The 16,163-nt window shown below is 40.4% G+C and overlaps 1 protein-coding gene across 1 annotated transcript in view; it reads right to left on the bottom strand.

The window, feature by feature from the left end:
• The window catches only part of adamts16 (ADAM metallopeptidase with thrombospondin type 1 motif, 16), a gene marked incomplete at its 5' end in the record, with an annotated part of 128,566 nt that overhangs the window by 97,100 nt on the left and 15,303 nt on the right, over positions 1-16,163 (bottom strand). The window contains one exon of the mRNA XM_080039537.1: positions 12,343-12,515. Within this exon, the coding sequence (XP_079895663.1) occupies positions 12,343-12,515 (173 nt within the window). The remainder of the gene's footprint in view (positions 1-12,342; positions 12,516-16,163) is intronic.

The following is a 16,163-nucleotide window of genomic DNA, read 5'->3' on the forward strand; positions in this document are numbered from 1 at the left end:
AAAAACCATGACACACATTGACAGAATGACCAAGAGAGGACGAGACGGATGTGAGGTATGGCCCAGGCCAAAACGCCCACAGCAATTTGATATTTAGTGTCTCCTCTATTCTGCTCAGGTTCAAACCACCAGGTAATAAAGCCGGGCCGGTTTGTCAGTGTTGGGTTGAGAGTGGTACCATCCAGGGCCAAGGCTGTCCTTCAGATGTTGAGGAGGGATTGAGCCCTGCTTTGTACTTCTATGGTTCGCTGGGCCTTCTAAAGTGACTGTACTAAGATCAATGGTTAAATGGAAAGCACAATAAAGGAAAACTTGTTTCTGATATACTGACACAACTTTATCTAAAGCCTTGTCTAGAAAACAAATGTGCACACAGGTATTTACACCCATGCCTACGCACCTGAGCTCACGCACACACATCAAACAATAGCATAGGGGTAAGTTATCGAGATGGCTTTACTGTTCTATTGTTATTTATATTTCTTAACGTGAAGTAAAGACTGCTCTACGGCTCTGTGAACAACTTGAAATATTGTGTCATGGGTAATAGGAATCCCAGTCACAGGTTAAGAAAGACCACTGGGACCTCCAATAGCTTGGAACGTATGTTTGGTATACTGCACTGAGCGGCTTTAAGCTTCATGGGAAATTTGCATGGATCTCCTATACGAGCGAGAAGCAGAAAATCTCATGAAAACCTTATGAAGCTTAATGACTCATAATGAAGGCTCTGGTGGAGTTAAATACCGCCAAAGCTCATGGGAGAAGAGCCATATTCTTTATATACAGTCTCTTTGATAAGGGTTTTTTGCCTTCCCATAAGAACCTCAGAGGCACATTGGAATGGAATTAAACATTCGGGGCAGACTGCATTTATAGATGCATTGCACATGGATTCTTATTGTTGTATTACAGCTAAGCTGATAAAGCATGGCACTGACACTGGGCAATGCATGATATAATTCAAATAAATACTCACCCCTATTCCAGACACCTGCATACACAAGGAAACATGCTACCACAAAACGCAACACAACATATTAAGTTAACTATCTACCATATAGCCTACATATACTGTACTGCACTTTGGAAATCACTTGTCACACAGGGGACCCATGTTAATGTTCAAAAACCATAAAAAATGTGTATCTTGCATAATAGGGAATATGTAAATAAAGCCGTCTGAGAGAAAAACAACAGAGTATTATCATTTTAGGAGAATTAAATTTGCTCAGTGCAATAAAAGGGAATGGAAGTATTACAGGGGAATTTCAGTGTTTTATGGAAATATCAGTGTTTTAGAGTTACTCTGCTGTCGGTCAACTTCAAAATGACTGAGAGCTCCCCTGCACTCCCTGATGTCATGTGATACTTTAGATTAGTAACACTGATAAAGCAAAGATAAACTCAATACATAGTTATAGTTATTAAAACTGCATAGGCAGAATGGGGTCGAAATGACCCCAATCCATTTGTACTTTTAAAAGCAGGAATTAGAATAGTTAATCATAAAACAATAATATTAATTAGAAAACATTATTTGACAAAGTCATGAAATATTAGAATGATAGAATAAATTCCAGTGAGATATAACAAGATGTTATGGGGTCGGTAGGATGAGGGTTAAATTAATGTTTTTGTTGTTGTAATATATATTTAAAAAAAAATGTGTATAGAAAAGTTTTTAAGTAGAGGCATAATAGGAGAAGCAGGTTGGATTGGATCTCTCCCAAAGCACTATCCTTTATGTCTTTGTTAAATGTTCCCTCTGTTCTTTAAGTGGACATTAAGTTCAAGCTTTTTCCTGATCTCTGGCCAGGTTAGGCACATCAGCAAGCAAAATATGCATAATTAGAAACTAATTATGTAAAGTATTTGTGTTTCTTTCAAACTCACTTTAACATCCTGTTTTTTGTGTCACTGGATTTTGTCCGCAACAAAAGCCAAGCAGAAAAACAAGGTCACATTGAAAGGAAAGAAAATCAATTCAAAAGCCCAGTCATTAGGGTCACAGGCATTTGAACGTAATTACGAAAAGCCAGACCATGAGGATATCTTTTGTAAAATAAAACATTTATTTTGGCCTGAATTTATAAATGAACATGAATATATTCTGTCTAAGATTGACTTTAACATTGTATAGATTGTCGTCACTGCCTTCCCGGGGTTGAAAGTCAAGACGACACTTTGGTTTGTAGCGCAGGGTTGTCACTGTTGTGGAGATATGAGGCTAAGCAGTGAGCAGGCCTTGCCACCTTCAGCTTTGATTCCAGGGCTAAGTATGTACAGATATCTAAGGTGTTGACACTTCGCCCTCTAAGCCTTATTTCTTTTCCCTGGGATCAGTGAGGCTCACTGATAGCAGATTATCTCTGCGGCATTTTGTGGCCCAGTTGGCACCCTCATTTGTTATCTGCTCTCAGATACACTGAGGTACAGTCTGTGTAGGGAGAGAGAAATGTCAGAATAAAACATTTTAGACATATCCACTACTTCTCTTTGTTATTCCATGCATTGTGTGGATATCTGGAGAGACATACAAGTCCAACAAAACCATCATCTGTTCTGTGGAACTTGCACAGATAGACAAGTGCTAGCCTTTCCACTGTGAGATTTGGCTTATTGAGTTATGGATATACTGAAGGGAAACAAGTACATACTGTGTGTGAAGATGTTTAAATATCTTAATAGTTTAAAGAGGCTCTACCATCCTGATGTGTGTCATACGTCAGATTATGATGTCATTGTACAAATAATAGTTTTTTTTTAACAATCTTTATTCTGCTGGCAAAACGATTTGGAAAGATGATTTAGATTTTAGATGAGTATCTTAATGCTGATGAGAACTTATTCTCCTAGATTATGTTGGTTGCTATAACGTACGTGTTTTTTTCCTAGTCTTGTGTACGATATAAAAAAGGTAACGTATAGCCCACCAGCCAATATCTTTGCTAACATGCACTAACTGTCAACACTGTTTTTTTGTTTTATAATGACTGAATGGTAAGAAAACTGACTAGGTTTTAACAAACTTTTGTGTTGTGTATGACTGATTTGAGACAGCTTGTCATGACTCAATACGTGTTATACATTTAAATTGGGTTCTATGCAACGCAATGAATAACGAGTTAATACTTTTTATGTTCTAACCTTTTGTCTAACACAAACAAGGATTTGACTATTGTGTTTTTCCATCGCCCCGTATGCCCCTCTGTCCATCCATCTTCAGCAGCTTAGCCAGATCAGCTTCAGTGTTGCAACCAGAGCAGCCTAAATGTCATCTATCATCCCTACCAAATACCCTCAGGTATGTTGAAGGGATGTTGTGAAAAGCTCCTGGGGCAGGCTGGGTAATGTAATCTCCTCAGTGTTTCCTAAGTCGGTTCTTCTGGGACATCTTCAAATGGAGGCACAAAGGGCGATCAACACCAGGTGCCTGAAACGCCTTAACTGCCACCTTTTGAATGTGAGGGAACACTGGGTTCTGATTATATGTTACTTGAACTGCTTATTCTATCCTGTAGACTACCATTATCACAGCACTTGATGTTTGCTATCACCCGGATAGCTTGTGATTATAGGAAAAGTTGGAATAAAGATTAACCTGTAAGCTGAGCTTTCCTCTTACTTATACGAAGCCCATGTCATAAATTCCAAACAAATCCTCTTCAGCCCCACTTGAAAGATCTGCTTCCTTTTCACCTGTAACGAGCAATATTTTCCTTAGTCTAGAGATTAATCAATAATCAGCTGGTTTTCATTGCCATCAGAACACTGAATTCTTGCCTTACCAACATTCAATTGACCAAATATATTTGGACACCAACATATATTCATGTTAGAAGCTAATTTTCTTAACAGGAGGGGCAACGGGATACACTTGTGAAATACCAATGTCTACCTTTTACGTACTTGTCATAATTGTAGAATGCCATTCAAAGCCTTATAACAGAAAACCCATGCATCCTCCATATAATACCACTGACATGCTGTTTGTATATTTCCAAAGGGGTTATAATGCCATGTCATTGCTGAATGCACCTGTCCTTTATGGCGGTATCTCCCCGGAAAAACTACACTTAAGTGCACCCAAATACTGCACTATGTCTGAACATTTTGTAACCTTTGATTCAGTCACTCTCTGGAGTTTGTACTCTATATTTTTCACAACTTCCTCTGTGAACAGCATGTTTGTACATCGGTAAAGTTAGTCTAAGATGAGAAACATGTCAGGCCCAATTAAAAGGGAGCCCGGGTGTCGCCTGACAGACACAAAGTGACAGAATTCAGATTCGGTAAACAAAAATAAGTCCAAACATCCCAAAGTAGTTCATGCTAAATATGTTATCTTTTTCCCCACCCTCGCTCGCACTCTGTTCGATGTGTCTTCTTGCTCCTGTGTTACTTTGATATATGTAGTTGAGTGCTGACGAGCCTTTGATACTAGAAGGGCACAAACTAATATCTTCCCTTTGAAAAACAATTTCAGGGAGAGGGGATCAGTATAAATAGGCCTTTTTATGTGCACCAGGGGCCGATGTGAATCTGATGGGGAACTTGTGATAGGCTTTTTTAAATGGCAATGCAAAATTGATGAGTGGAGGGGCTTGGGCTGTTGTCGTGTGGATGGAGATGTGACTGCATAAGGACATCAAGGTCTGACGCACACACACACTTGCCTGTGCAGATGCATGCAAATGTGGGCAAATACACACACACACACACACACACACACACACACACACACACACACACACACACACACACACACACACACACACACACACACACACACACACACACACACACACAGTCCCACATGTGCATGCAAAAGCACACAGCAGCACATGCACAAATGCAAAGACACACAAGCACACACACTCTCTCTCTCTCTTGGACTTACACTCCAGTCAGGGCTGAAGGCTTAATCGAGATATAGAGAGAGCGCTCTAGTGGAGAAGAGAAGATGGTCTGACCAGTCGTCTCCCATTCTCTCCCTCCACTTCATCCCTCCATCCCTCCTTCTACAAGGGCCCGCTATCCCTGCTATCTGTTATCTCCACACAGCTGCACACTGCGGCTCTCTGCACCCTGTCCCCTCCCCACCCACCACCACCACTACCTCTTCCAATCTTGATGGGTATTGGGGAATGTAAGAGAAGAGTTCCCCGATAAAGCTGTCTAATGAACATACAGGAACTTTAGTAAGTTAAGCATCAAAACATCGAAGGCTGTTTGAACTTTGACTCCCCCTGCATTAGCGCAGAGTCCTTATCAGGCTTCTCGAGTGGAGAGATTAGCCACTTCCTAATGAAGTGGTGAAATCGTAAAGGTCTTACTCCAAGGCAGAGTGGATTGCTTCCAACATTTTTCACTCCGTTATCTCCCATACCCAGATTGCCATTGGGGGCGAAAAAAAAAGAAGAAAAAAAAAAGGTAAGGGTCCTTCGTCCCTCCTCCCTCCCCTTATTGGGTTTCAGGTCACACACACACTCACACATGTACATGCACACACACACACGACATCCGATGATGACCGTACCTGCCAAAACTAAACAATTATATCAAACACGGTAGAAGACAAAATCTCTTAAAATAAATACTTTTTTGGAAACTACGTATCTGCCTCAGCAGCTTCAGCTGTCAATGCAGACTCCTTTTACGTTTTGACCCTAAGCAGTTGCTAGGAGTAGGGATGCATTATCTAAATGATCCCCTGTGTTTTAGTCAATCAGGGGGCTGCAGATGACTTATAAATCTTACATGCCTCCTCTCCCGTACCCAGCGAGGTCAGACACACATTGCATATTCAAAACCTGCATTAAGACACCCACCCTTTTCTCTCCCATTTCCTGCTCCTTGTGCTGCCTCAATCAAAACATACACACTTTTCATCAACAATCAGATTATCATATAAATAGACAAGATTGTGATTTATGTAAATGAACAGAATATGGGAAGATGATCCATCTGCATAATGAATGTGGACTTTCTTTAACGGTCATCAGGTTTACCACTGCTTACATCTGTACCATTGTTGATGGACATGATGAGGTGATGGTGATATTCTTGACTGACTTGCATACCTTCTAAATAGTCCTAGAAGGAATTTCTATTTCACCTTGATCAAGGGGTTTAGTTTAATACAATATGTTTGAGTGCTGAAATTGATGTATTTAAGGAACTGAAAAGCTATAGTTTTGATTGTTTGTCTAACCTTGAGCGGTTAATGTTGTTTACTCTTTAGAATACCATTAACACATGCTGTGTTTATTTCATGACCGACCTAGAACTTTGATCTTTTGTAACTTAAAGAACAGAATAATCACTGTCCATATCTATCAAATCTAATAATATTCCAGCAAATGATTGCAAGAGCTATAGCATGTAGAGTGAGAAACCTTTCTAATGTACCCATCCCACTTACTCGTACTTTTTAGTATAATGCATATTCTGCCCGATGCATTATTCACAAATTAAGAGCCAGAAACTTCAGTTTCCACCTAAAATCAAGCTTTTCAAACAGACAGGGGAGCGAGAGTACAAGAAGTGTTGTCAGTTCTGGCCAGTGTACAACATGCATCTCAATCCCTGTAATAGCACTCCTTATTCTGACACATGTTAATAATTGATTGTTAAGTGATAAGTCTCGCTCAAGCATGAGAAATAGCCAGGGCCCAGAAATAAATATAAAAACCCCATCACAGTATAATTCATAAGGTTGTGTTCGATCAGTGTAGGCGTCTCTCAGGGTTCTCCATTATTCATTACAACGTAGCCTAATATGCAGCGTGCTTCCCCGTTTCTGACTCAGGTCATTAATGGTCTCCATCCCTACGTGGCAGTTGAATGCCACGTAGGGATGGTTCGTGTCACAATACACACTTCTCAATACACTGTTTTCGTAAAATAAGCTGATTTTGTTAGCAGTGGTGCAAATCTGTCCTCTCTACTCTCTCATCTTCCCTGACATAATGTTATCTACGTGTCTACTTTTGCCACTTGTTGTGTGACTTTTATGCACTCACTTTCTGATGTTTTAATATTAACATTAGGCGGGCATCTCTTACAAGCCCTCAGGGGTTTCTTTTGTCTGTGCATTTATGCATGTATATTGTACAGACACACTGTGTTATTTTAATCTTGCTTATTTTGCACACAAAAAATAAAAATAATAATACTACATTGACCAAACACACATCCACAGACATCTAGTACATCTCTTGAAATGGCATGGGTTTTTCCAAAGAGAAGCTACTTATCACCAGTCATTACACCAATCCTCAGGAGGGCTTCTAAGTTTGATTTGTATCCAGTATCAGGCGGTGAACCCCTAATGAGATTTTTATGGACTTTTCCTTCTAACTTCATTATGCTTTTATGAATGAGAGGTGGTGGTGGTGGTGCGGGAGCTCCTCATGAAGTCCCTGTATGCATCAAAGAGCAAAAGGAAGAAGGGTTGAGATGGCACTAGGAGGGAGGGAGGGATGGATGGATGGTGTAAGAGAGAAAACAGGAATTTCTCGTGGCAGGAGAGAAGCTCTCTCCAGAGACTCTCGCAGATAGCCCTGAGAGAGGCTCCCATCAGGCAGAAGCCGAGAAGCCTTAAGTGTTTCATACGAATTCAATACGGCGGTTAAAAATACCAGAGGGAATATCGCATTCATATCTCTGTCGCTCGCCTCACTTAATACTGGGGACGGTTGGCTGGGTGGATGGCGAACAGGAGGAGAGGAACAGGGAGCAGAGCAGGTTTAATTTGGCCCTCCTTGAGCCTCGGCTGAGGAGGTGACAGTTAATTCTTGATGTAGCAGTAGGCAGCTATTGGGTGTAACTCCTGTCTACACTGCTCTTTATATAATGAAAACATCCCCACCAAATGCAATTATATTAGGACCAGTTTAAGTCAGTAACTGAGACGATGGAGCTTTTCCTTATGGTAGTGTGCTTGATTATCACATCCATCATCATTCACACAAGTTGGGAACATTTAGTTTTTCGTTACTTGGGTTACTTTTTTTGCGGTTCATCTGAGATTCCTTGTTTAGGGGCCAGAATCTTGTCTTGCACACAGCAGATTAAGACAATTGTATTCACCAAAGGAGAAGGCTGTTGAAACAAACTATGTCCTATTTAGATTTTAAGTGCAATTAGTACTACATTTCTGTCGCGCAATAGACACAATTCCGATGTCGGTTGGAGTTGGATTGGATTGTTGGTCAATAACAGTGACTCGGCAAATATTTTATCTGGTGTTGAGATTGCATGGCTTGTAACCCGGCTTTTTGTCTTGTATTCTGTTCTGCCTTGTGCCCTGTAATAGATTCGTCCTGCTCACCACCTACAGCAGCAGCATTTTTTAACCATTCAGTGTGTCTACAAGTGAGCGATCAGCATTTCGACACGACATATAATGAAGTAGGATTATAATTGTTGTACATCACATTGACTTGTGTTGTAACTGTATGATTCTGCTGGATCTTTTCTTTTATTGGCCTGTTTTTTTTTTTGCGATGCATTTTTTGTTTTATCTCTGTGACAAAAAATCTAACATTTTCTAATACATGTATGAACACTGTTCTATATTTGCCAAGCCATTTCCAATGTTCATCACATGATGGACCTGTTGTACTGTGTTAGCCATAAAGTGTCAGACGTGGGAATAGGATTTAACTTTATGAAGCATTTCTGCTCGCACACTTATTCTATTAGCCGTCAGATGCAGTACAAAGTACAGATCTACCGCAGATACGTATGCAGATTTCAATGACATTACCTTGGAAATTACAATCCTGTGACTCATTTGGTGAGCAAATGTAAGGTTAATTCTAAAAAATTTTATGAAGAAGTCACATTCTTATATAAATATAGTTTTGAATACATTTTTTGTTATTATGATTAAGTGACATTTCCAGATGGAAACTGCAAAATGGAGAGTTATAAAAGTCATAATTAAAGGGCTGTTTGGTTTGACGTAAACCTGGTGACAGAGAGAGGAGGAGATGGGACATACCTCCTGCATTTCCACTGATGTACTAAGTGGCCCTGTTGTCCATAGTTCAGATCTTTGTTTGTGTGTGCGTACTGTATTTATCCACGTGAGAGTAATACAATGTATTCAAGATAATATGCAGATTGCCAAGAAGCCTCACTTTGCTTTGTTTAACTCCCTCTACGGTGATTACACAAAACAGAAATGTAATCGGTCTGTGAGCATTGTGCCATTGTTTGGCTTTTATCAATTAACTTAACCACCATTCCAAATCCTCCCATTGTGCGTGCCGAGCGACTCTTATCAGCAACTGTATCATGGCAGTCAGGAGAAAATGAGCATATTCCCCCTCTGGTTCTTCAACTATCTAATCATGAAACAATACAAAAGACGCTCTGCATTTCTCCCACTCAACACTCTTCTGTCTCCTAGCCCGAGCACACAACTAGGTCTTCTTCTTCTTCTTCTTTCCCTCCTTCTTCCTCTCCTCCCTCTCCTCCTCTTTAGCTGCTCTTGGCTGCTCTCCAGTCTCACTTAAACCCATTAGCTCTATTACTGAAATTATTTTCCTCCCCGGCCATGTCTTTGTGCAGAGGGAGTGAATTTCACAGTTATCAGAAGCTGTGGAGAATAGGGAGGAATGGCTGTGCGTCACTGCAGTGTGTGTGTGTGTGTGTGAGAGAGATAGGGTGTGTGTGTGTGTGAGAGAGGGTGTGTGTGTGTGTGTGTGTTGTCTGTGTGCATTATGCTTCTTGGCTGTGCGTAGTTGCCTCTTAATTAATGCTTCTTTGTCCTGGAGGAGTTGCGAGCAGGGAGGCAGGGACAGGATGAAAGCGGTGTATGCATTGACCTCGATGTGCCATTTGAGGGCAGTGCAGTCTCAGGGTTTTGGGTAAACACACAGGACCTGTGTACGAGCTGCTTAGTATTAACAATGGGTTTGATGTCAAAGTTTTGCCTCACATTTCCCCCTATTAAAATGTACACTTAAAAGGAGAATGTTTGACACGTGAAAGTAAAAGAGGATCGCACTTACTCTTAACTTAGAGGCCACTATACTTTCTCTGTACTGCAATGTATCAATCAATTAATTAGTCTGCGTCCTAGTAGACTAACTTGCACTTGATTTTGAAGGATTTCTAAATTGGTCATACATTCAGAGGGATACGGAAGGCTAGTTGTACAAGACGTGTCAGATATCTGTTATTTAAAATGCGATTTAGATGTCACATTCAACATACTGTACAATATTATAGAATAATCAAAATAAAAAAATGGCTTAAAAATAAGTCCATTGCTGTGTCAGCTCTGTGGCAGTGTGTCCAGCTTAGTTCGAGGCTTGTAAGTAGGAACACAATATTGATTGACTTATTATCTAAAATTGTACGTATACATACATTTCCCACACATTTTCTAATCCAAGTGCCGAATTGAAGCACTTTTGTGTTTTTAATTCCTAATAATCAAAACATTTATTCAATATATATTATTCTAAAAATAAGTGATTTCATTTTAGAAATATATATTTTTTCTATGGTGTTAATACAGCAAGGCTATGTTTTATCAGCGTGCCTGGAACTCCAACTACAGGCTACACTGCACAACAAATATTATTTTTGGCTTGACTGCCTGCTTTATTTAACACAGTGCTTCTGGTTTTCTCATGTAGATTCCAACGGATGTTATTTATTGAGCTGTTGTGCGCACATGTGGACGGATGGATACATTTCCTCACGACAAGATTGTCTTTCTTTTTAAATTTGTAACAGTTATATAAAACTATGAGCAAACCTCACACCACACGTTTAAGTCTCTTTTCCTCACAAGCACTTTTTCTATCTTTCCATAGCCGTGCTGCATAGGCCTTAGCACTGGAACACTTCCAGTTTGCGTTTGGAGGGAGAATGGGAGCATGGCTATGCACCAACATCAAACATAATGACAGGCCGGCCTCCAAAATAACTAGGTGCACCACTTTTTAAAGAACTTTTTTAACTACACTCACATATCTATGTGTCAGCTCATAGCCTCACAAAGGACCTTTTCTTTTTCTTTTTCTTTTTTTTTTGTTGCTGTGGCTGCCTGCACATGCGGAAGCTTCTTGATAACAGTTATTTTCATTTCACGCAACCACGCTTAGGCTCTTTCACCAATAAAGAGATGACAGTGTCGCCACCTTAAGTAGTGTTTTGGTACCCACTTAGAGAATCAGTGGTTCTGTGGATATAGCCATTGCACCAAGTTACAGGTTTTTAACATGGTGACTGACCTGCTTTTGCACTGTTGCACCACAGCTCACAAGTGTTTGGAAAAACTCTTAAGGAGGAGGCTTCTGCTTTCCTATTGAAAGTGGTGGAAAGGATGACAAGACTTTAAAATGTCCACAGCAGTTTTATTGTCCTAATTGTAAGTGAAGTGAACAAAACAGAATACAGTGTGTCTCATAATTACTTTACCTGGAAGCATCTGTGGATGGGGTTTACTGGAAGATACACTGCACCACACACACAGTATAGACAGAGACTGAAAGACAGAGGACAACCAACTGCAACACACACGCACATGCACATGCACACGCACGCACACACACACACACACACACACGCACACGCACACGCACACGCACACACACACACACACACACACACACAGTATATGCTGCATGTGTGGTTGTACAGTGCTGTATGATTGATAATGTGATCTAGTGATCCCTCCTGAGTAGCTGTGCGGGGCTCAACAGCAGCAGTGGCTCCATGCTTACTCATCCATAACATACCACGCTCTCACTGGGGCCCTCTTGTATGTGTGCAAAGGAGTGTGTGTGCGCTCTAAAGGGAGGTGGTTGTGTATTTTATTGCATTTTGTACAAATGTGACTGCAACTATGTAGAAAGAATATTGGTTAAAAACTGTAATTTTTCAAAGACCCTTTTTTAAAACCTGCACACCTTTTTTTGTGCCGTTTTCCTGTCACTGGTATTATCCATCCTAAACCTCTGCAATACACAACGTGTGTGTGTGTGTGTGTGTGTGTGTGTGTGTGTGTGTGTGTGTGTGTGTGTGTGTGTGTGTGTGTGTGTGTGTGTGTGTGTGTGTGTGTGTGTGTGTGTGTGTGTGTGTGTGTGTGTGTGTGTGTGTGTGTGTGTGTGTGTGTGTGTGTGTGTGTGTGTGTGTGTGTGTGTGTGTGTGTGTGTGTGTGTGTGTGTGTGTGTGTGTGTGTGTGTGTGTGTGTGTGTGTGTGTGTGTGTGCTGTATATGAGTGTGTCAGAGAGAGAGAGAGAGAGGAGAGAGAGAGAGAGAAAGCGCCAATTCCATGGACCTCCTTGTCATTGTAGTGTTTTTGAATATCACCTCCCTCCCCTTCTCTCCACTCTTTCTCCTTGCACCTTCCTGCTGCTTGTTTCCTGTGACAGGGGAAGTGGCAGCTCCTTCTGACCCCTGACCCCCGGGCCGGTCACTTAGGCAGATAGGTGGGACGTTGAGGACTTGGTTGGAGGGCAGCGAGGACTCGGAGGAAGCCAGTCCTAATCAAATGAAGGAGGAGAACAGAGGGGAAAAAAAGTCATTGTTTTGTTATTGTGACTTCACATGGTGGAGAAAAGTAGCTTAGATATTTCCTCTACTCTTACTTTTTTTTAATTGGCAATGTAATAATTAAAATCAACCACAAGTCAAATGCTGCCAAATACTAACACACAACAGTTGCGGGATTAAAACCTTGATTCACTTTAACTTTGTTTCCCTCTTAAAAACAGATGTTTAAATTATATTTATATAAACAAGAACATTTACAGTACATATATACACATATATATATATATATATATATATATATATATATATATATATATATATATTACTATTTTAGTTTATTTTTTATAATAAGTTTAAATAATAAAATAGTTGAACATTATTATACCAAGGTCAGAATAGCATGTAAGAACTACTTCAAAGACACATGCGCTTTACTATGGGAGTTTAGAGTTTAAATAAATGGTTGCGGCTCATTTGAAGCTATTAATACAATCAATTAATATTTACTTCATTCCTTTTTTCTCATATATTTGCTGAAAGAAGACAATCCTTCAACTTTGAAATGCATATGACTAAGCAGATCTGCTTTAGCGCTGTTTGTCAATAATTACTTTGCAACAGCGTAATGTCCTCTGCAGAGGATTGTCATTACACTGTCACTCACAGTTTAACTTGCAGATTTTTATTCACAAGAACAATGCGGTCCCAGCGTACCCTCATTGCATGCTGAAACCACTCGAACACCACCAACAGGATGCAAAACAACCAGTTCACAATATGCACAACACAGCCCACAACATCATCAAAAAGCTTCCTTTGCCTTTTTCTCTCTTATTGTTGTCTTGTTTTGCATGGGACCGTGTTGTCTCAAAGGCTCAGTTAATGAATTCCAGACAATTAGTGGGATTGAAATTTATTGACAGAACAGCAACGAGCCAGCCTGCCTTCCTGCCCGGCTGCGTGGCTCTCATTGTCCAGAGTGTTCGGAGCATATGCTATTGAGCTGCGCTGCTTGCTTGACAGCAAAGGGCTGGTTCAATTACATCAATTGCTTGATGACTGAGGAGAGAGCAGCGGGGCCATGCATGCTAGTTTGTGATAAGAGGGAAACTCTGCTGCGCCGTAGCCCTCATTATGCAAGTCTGACAGTAACCTAGGAAAACCTAGGAAATTGTACACAATACAAAGCATATGTTTCTTGTTTCTTTTGGGTAGGAAAATTGATTCCGAGGAAGTAATGATGTAGACAATGTGGGGCGGACCAAAGCACTCTGACACAAGCTACTGTACTGTTTTGTGGCCGGTGGTGTTTTCATGCCAATGGATATTTTGTTTGTAATACAGCTGCACATTTATATGTTGTCCTGGGCGTAAAGAATGGAAGCATATGCAGCATGTCACCCACATAATGAATAGTTTGGGCTTGTGTTGTTTTCAGTCATGGATGATTTTAGATAAACTTGTTGACATACTGTTACAGCCTACCAAGAAGTTTTCAACTGCCTTTCCCTGCATTCCAATACCTGTACTTTCTGCTATTCAGTATGGCGGAAAAAGTATAAGGATGTCCCAATTCTTGTGTTCAGATTTTAGTATGCTTAAAAATACCCGGATGCTTACTACATCCAGACAAGATTTTTAGCGTTGAAAACAGCATGCTATTATTTGGGCGATTCTGACCAACAGTCCAATGCACACCGGAAGTGACGTCTAGTGTCGACGTAGCCTCCGTATGACAACAACTGGGGAATGCAACAGATATATTAGCAAGAGGCAATGGCGCAATGTGATGATAAAATAAATAAGTAAAATTATGTCCCATGATGACCAGCTTTAAAAAATGAAATCCGCTTAAAAGTGTTGCCTCCTCACGTATTGAAATAAATAAGAAATTATGACATTGAGACAACCTGAGAGCCACACATCGTCTCATTATGTTTTTGTATATCATTTTGGTATTCTGTATGATTTATATGCTTGTATATATTGTGCTATATACTGTATTATGGATTCATTTTGTTCCAGAAACAACCTGTCTTTGTCTTGTATCCTTTGTTCCCAGACAAAGACGCAACACTGTGACATTCAGTATTATTTATGGCAGGCTTTCAATTGACTCCTCAGCCCCACGACTTGCAGTTAGCTAGTTAGCTAGGAGCATTCTGTTTGTGTCAACAGAGCCCTTTGTGTGTCTGGAGTGATTTATTATGTAAAAGAGGGTTGGTCGGGGGGAAGCGGGGAGGGTGACACTGACCTTCCTTTAATTAACACTGATGGAGACCAAGGTGAGAGGCAAGATGATGAAGATTGATCTTCCCACATAAATCATCCCTCCTCCAGGCTGCCGTGTTTGTCTAAGTGTGTGTGTGTGTGTGTGTGTAAGTGTGTGTTAACGTCATTTCCAACAGAAATAACCTTGCGGTTCACAGGTTAAATGAACGTTTGGGTTGGTGCAGAACCTCCATTATTTACCCCCGATGGGTTCCCCTTTGTGGTTATTTACTCAAAGCTTTAATTGATTAAACCCCCCCTAGTCCATTCAATACATTTCTGTAATATTTCTAATGTACTTTTTCCCGTGTGGCTCTGGGATAGAAAAAAAGCAAGTAGTAAAGTATTTTTAATTACGATCACATTGCTCCAAGCAGCATAGATTTGTATAACACTGAGGCAGTAATATGTCTTGTATAGCATGAATAAGAACTCCATCTGAACAACCCGAGGTCTATATACTGTGGGGAAAAATCACATTTATTCTGATTTTAATTTGTTTTCAAAGTGCATACATATGAAAATAAATCACACAGGAGGCAGTTAGGAGGTTGTTATTTAAAACGACTGTCTTTAAACATCCTGGCGATCCTGAAACAAAAACAAAACCCTGACAACTATCATGTGCTCTGATGCTAATAAAATGTTTAAGTTGGACATCAATCCGGACAGAACATCTGCTTAGGTATATCTGTAAATGGAATAACAACCCATCATTTGTGGAGGGCGGCCCTGGCAGTCTGATTTAGATAAGCCAATGTGTAATTATTCAAAGAATCTTGCCTTTGAATCCTGCAGCACTTCAAAGGCAAACGCAGGCTTTGTATGGCCGTGCCATCTGTATACCATGTAAAACACTTTTATTTTCTCAGGCACGTTAGCAGTGCGGCCTGACTGGCTACCCCGCCCCCACTTCCACCTCGGTCCTTGATCAACACTCACCCCTGACACCTCCTAGAGGTCTGTATCTCTGAAAGTGTACTTGCTTCTTTTGCTTTGGCACCACTGCGGCTAAACCAAAAGGAATTGGAAAAAAAAACACACACCAAGATATATGCATGCAGTTTCCAACGTGACTCTTCCGGGGCCTACTGTGTGTGCAACTATATAATCATATTTTTCCACATTTACAAATTCCATTTAACGTTAATAACTATTAAAATGATGTATAAATAATATTATGACAACAAGTCAACATGCAGAATTGTGAGAACTGGTGCTGCAGTCGGTCAACATCTTGGTTTGTTTTTATTCATTTTCCTATTTCCATAAATTTCCTGAGGGCAATTAGTCACCACGCTGCATGCCGGTTGTTGAGGTTGTCACATTGTCAGTGTAATTGTCAGAAATGAAATAATTGAAATGTT

This window comes from Ammodytes marinus, assembly GCF_949987685.1.
Source record: "Ammodytes marinus genome assembly, chromosome: 13".
Lineage (NCBI taxonomy): Eukaryota > Metazoa > Chordata > Actinopteri > Uranoscopiformes > Ammodytidae > Ammodytes > Ammodytes marinus.